General features: G+C 32.3%; 1 protein-coding gene across 1 annotated transcript; it reads right to left on the reverse strand.

The window, feature by feature from the left end:
* Positions 1–487: 487 nt before the first annotated feature.
* Positions 488–1,681, reverse strand: LOC139881880 (zinc finger CCCH domain-containing protein 20-like). Its single transcript, XM_071866279.1, has one exon. It carries the CDS (start codon positions 1,679–1,681, stop codon positions 488–490), a length of 1,194 nt encoding a protein of 397 aa, XP_071722380.1.
* Positions 1,682–5,137: the final 3,456 nt, after the last annotated feature.

Raw genomic sequence — 5,137 nt, forward strand, 5'->3', positions numbered from 1 at the left:
AAACATAAAAATACAGCAACAAGTCAAAACTGTTACCTGAAGGAAAAATAACATAGAAAGAAAACATTCGACATAGAATAATATTTACATTGCAATAAGCATAATAGAAATATTTACAATAATAGTAAGATCAGAAAATTAAGATAGTAATACAGTAATCCTTAGAAATTTTTACGATTAATCGTACTTAGCAAGTGGTAATAATAATAGTAAACAAAAAATCAAAGAGCGAATTTTGATCAGTAAAGAGGTTTTTACTTGCTTCACATAATATTCACACAGAATCTCCATTCTTCGAGTCCCAAAATCACGATTCCAATTCCCTCCATTCAGATTTTATTTACAATAACGTCTCCCAAGAGCTTAAAAATCCATACTTAATCAAAAGTTGGCAACTTAATGACTTAGCCTCATCCCACAATAATCATCATTGAAGTAATCACAATTTATAACCAACTTGAATAGAGTTAATTCTTCAGGAGCTGCTTCAGTTGACAAGCTCCGAAATCCAATCAACATCCGGAGTATTTGAAGACTGACCCATACCCGGCTCGACCCGACCCAATGAATTCTCTTCCCTTAGTTTTGCAAACATCTTCACACGCAAATCCCTACCGGATTCAACCCTCTCCATGGCGGGTTCTTCCTCACAAACATTATCCCAGAGCTCAGAATATCGATGTGGACGGGTTGGATTCCAAGTTGGAGTTGAAGGCAAGCTACTGAATCCGGGTCGGAGGATGGAGCCTCTTGGAGACCCGTACCCGGATGAGCAAGATCCATACCCGGTTGGAGATGATGGAGTAACCACCTGCATGTTCCAGGAAGAAGGCAAACTCTTAACTTTACTAAGCTGCATATTCCTTAGAGAAGCCACCATATCGTTGATGGAGTGAGATCCGGGTGAACGACTCAGAGACTGTACCGTCATCGGCGACATAGGGGGCGAATCCTCTCGGGGACTTTGCGGCGGCGAGATAGAACCTGGAGATGACAGAAACGGGAGCGATTTCGTGCAAGAAGCCTCGAAAGCTTGCCTCATTGGAGATCCGTCGTACGATTCAATCGGAGAGTTGACACTTCTCGGACTCTGTTGAGGTAAAACACGAAGTTGCTCCGCCGTGTGAGCAAAGAAACAGACCGGACGCTTACAAGCCCGGCCGTCTTTACAAGGCTGAGTCCTGTATCGGGCCGGGTGGAGCCAGCACTCAAATACTCCATGAGCGAACTCACAGGAATCTCCTTTTCGACAAGTTCCTTTACGATAGTCGGGGCATGCAGTACCCGAATAATGGTACTTTCTCGGGTCACGCCTCCGGGCCTTCTCGCCGGGATGAGCGTACGGACACTCCGTCCAATCATGACTCCGGCCACGAGCACAGCGTCTCACCTTGAACTCGAACATCCTAAAATGGTCACAAGAGTAGGCGTCGATAGCAGAATCCGACTCCAGACCCGAAAAGTCCGGGTCGGAATCCATATCGGGCTCGATGGACGGGAGGAAACGCTGAAACGCCGCTAAAGCCTCTTGAATACAGTACTTGTTAGGATCGTTAGCATTGCCGTCAGCTTTGACGGAAGGAGAGTAAAGAGAATAAACATCAGCCGACGGATCTTCGATCATAGACCACGGAGGAACGTGGACCGCTGGATTTGGACGAGGATGTTCTCCCACCATCATGTTTAATTGTTTCTTTCTTTGTGTGTTGTGTTGGTTTGAACACCGGCACGGTTTTATGTCGCTTATAAACTGCTTCATACTGGAGAGTGGGGGATTTTAACCATGAGTTGGGTTAAAAACTAACCGTGGTTAAGTTAAATATACTCCTTCCTTCTCAACATCGATGTTAATCTAAAAAATTTCATACAAATTAATAAAACATATTTTTTAATTTATTTTATAATTATATAGATTAAAAAAATCTCATAAAAATATATTGATGAAAATAAAAATATATTAATAAAAATAATAAAATTATTGAGAGAAAATACGTAAAACATAATAATAAAAATTTAATAAAAATATTTAATAAATTTATCAAAATTTATATCGAATTTTAAAAAAATATTATAGTTATTTTAGAATCTAAGGACGACGGACAGTATATTAAAAGCTTTTAACTCCCTCATCGACGTTAAAAAATGTTGGGAAGGTTAAAGTCACAGCGCTGTATTAAGATGCCCCTTGTTGAGAGTGCCGCGTGCGTTACGAGAGAATTCTAAAGCTTACGTGGCGTGTTTCGTGTCTTGTGGGTGAGGGATGTCATTGTGGTTTTGCTGTCACTTTAACAAATCCGTTTGGAGTTTTACACTTGGCTACACCCCTCTTATCTCTGAGGCGGTGAATTCTGAGTGCGCAGGATAAGGACGATTAAAAATTTAATGAAACGAAAAAGAAAAGTCACCCAAGACACCAGCTTTAATTGTAAAAATCATACAGGAAAGGAGAAAGAAATCATTTTTAAGACAGATTTAAACAAACATTAAGGTGAATTAAATCATTTTTGTATGATTTGTCCAGTTTGATTAATACTGAAGGAAAATTCATTTTAAATTTTTAATTAAGTTATTAAAATTTAAAATTGGATCTGTGTTTCAGTTTTCTATAAAATTTTCTAGATAAATAATTCATTATAGGAATTATTATTTTTAAATATTAATCAAATTAATTTGTTATCAATTCAAGAAACAATGAACCAAAATCAAACCGGTGTAATGGCACTAGGTCTAATCTGATTAAAAATTGATTCTTTTTTATCGATTCTTCTTGAACTTGTTGCATAAAAATTAAAATTACACTTAGTCTTTATATCGACTCCACTTGATCATAAAAATTGATTCGACGGTTCGTGGAATTCTTCTAATAATACTTGTAGTACTAATTAAGCCCATCCGTTTCACTCCCAAGTACAATTAACTACGAAATCGTTAGTTAAACAAGCATGAGTTTTGAGATTGCACCGTTTGATTGACACGTATTAGCTTACACTTATATGGGTTTCATTATTCAGCGCGAGACATGTTAATTATAATGGAACAATTTTTTAACTTATTAAATGATGAACAAGACGTTTGTTTGACTGTAATTAGCTCACCTAATAATGCCTCTAAAAACGGCAATAGCACATGCAATGCAAGTCAAGTGGAAATAGTATGACTATGACATATGATTAATCTTCACATATATTATATTGTTTTGACATAAACTAAGGCTAAGCACTTCTTTTGGATAATGACTAGCTCCCTTTAACAATATGCAATTAAAGGTCAGCTTAGCATGGTAAGCCAACTCCATAAACGACAAAAACAAGCACGTAAATTGGGTGTTTACGTATAGTTTTAAGGAAAAACAAAATGGATCAATTCATATAAACCTGAATTATTTTCGAAGAATACACGTCTTGTTTTAAATATTCTTAAAATTTATGATTATGATTATTTTAATTCGTGTATGTTGTACATGATAAATATTTAGAAAAATTTAATATTATGAAAAGATTGAAAAATTTATCTATATATAATTACTCATGATATATAATCTTTCTAAAAATTAGGTTAAATTTTTTATTTTTCCATAAATACTTATGATTTTTTAATAATAATGACGAGTTTTTAATGTTAATTCTATGCAACATTGTATTGGTTAGAAAAACCGATTCATTGCTTCTAAAGTTACACATTACAATTAACCTTTTCCATGAAAAAATTAAAATTAAAACTAACCAAATTTGGGCTTTTTAATTACTTTATCAATGCAACGATAGCCTTATAAATGATCTTAATCAAATTTGATCTACTTTTTAATGTCGTTTATTCAAAATATTATTGTCATGTAATGGAAATATATCAGCTCGAGATCGATATGGTGCAACGTGTTACATAAACTGAATACAAATAAGTGCGGTCAACTTGAAGAGAGTGGCAGTGGCAGCTTCAACTTAAAGGAAAAGCAAAGCCAAAAACCAAAGTTAGGTTAAAGAATTTAGTATCACTACTTGCCTGCCTGCCACTAGCCAGTCCCTTTTATTAGGTACAAAATAAAATTCCCTTTTATCCTTATCTTCTTCCAATCCTCCGACAAGTCTTCTCACTTTTGTTTTTTTCTTAGTCCTTTTTCGTAAATGATCATCACAAATCCAAATTTGGCAAAGAATTTCCCCATTGAAAGGGACTAAATTGGCCACAAATAAATCTAGGTCTCCCACCTAATAAGTATTTCAAACTTGGAACACTAAAACGGAAAAAGAAATCAACTGAAACTTAAAAAGAGTTAAATAAATAAATATTTTTACGTATTCATAAATATATTGTTCGAGGATCGATAACGGTTGGAGAAGTTAAAAGACTAAAAGAGGAAAGAAATATAATCCAAAGTTACCAAATAGGTGTTAGCACAAGAACACCTAAACACACAGGGATTATTATTTAATTACTAGTCGGTAGGAATGTCCGTTGGAAGAAAATGTCGCATCTTTAAAAATTAATAATTTAAATATATTATATAAGAATTATTTATATTAAAACATTATTAAATATTATATCAAAAGAAAATTATTTTAACTTTATATTAATTATAATTATTTTGATTTTATTTCAAAATCTACAATTTTATTTCAAAATCTACAATTTTATTACAATAAAAATTTTATTTTCTTTTCAAAAAAAAATAAACATAATAAAAAGTAAAAATTACATATCAAAATTTGATTTGATAATAAAATTTATAGTTGCATCTAATTAATTCAATTTTTTTAAAAATATAAGATATGCTCATTTTAATTAAGAATAAGAAAAAAAAATATAGTGAATTTTTATTAGAAATAATAGTTTAATAAAAAATTATAAAGAAAATAATGCATATCATATTTTGATCAGAAATATTTTTTTAATAATATATCCCATTGAATAGAAAAAAAAGAAAAAATATGTCCGTTTTAATTATGAATAGGAAAAAAAATATAATAAATTTTAATTAGGAAAAATTATTAATCGTTTGAAAAAATAAAATATGTCCGTTTTAATTAAGAATACAAAAAAAGTATTGTCGATTTTATTAAAAATAATAGCTTAATAAAAAAATTAGAAAAATAATATATATTACAATTTGATTAGAAATAATTTTTTTTTAATAATATGT

This window comes from Rutidosis leptorrhynchoides, unplaced genomic scaffold, assembly GCF_046630445.1.
Source record: "Rutidosis leptorrhynchoides isolate AG116_Rl617_1_P2 unplaced genomic scaffold, CSIRO_AGI_Rlap_v1 contig204, whole genome shotgun sequence".
NCBI classification, from domain to species: domain Eukaryota; kingdom Viridiplantae; phylum Streptophyta; class Magnoliopsida; order Asterales; family Asteraceae; genus Rutidosis; species Rutidosis leptorrhynchoides.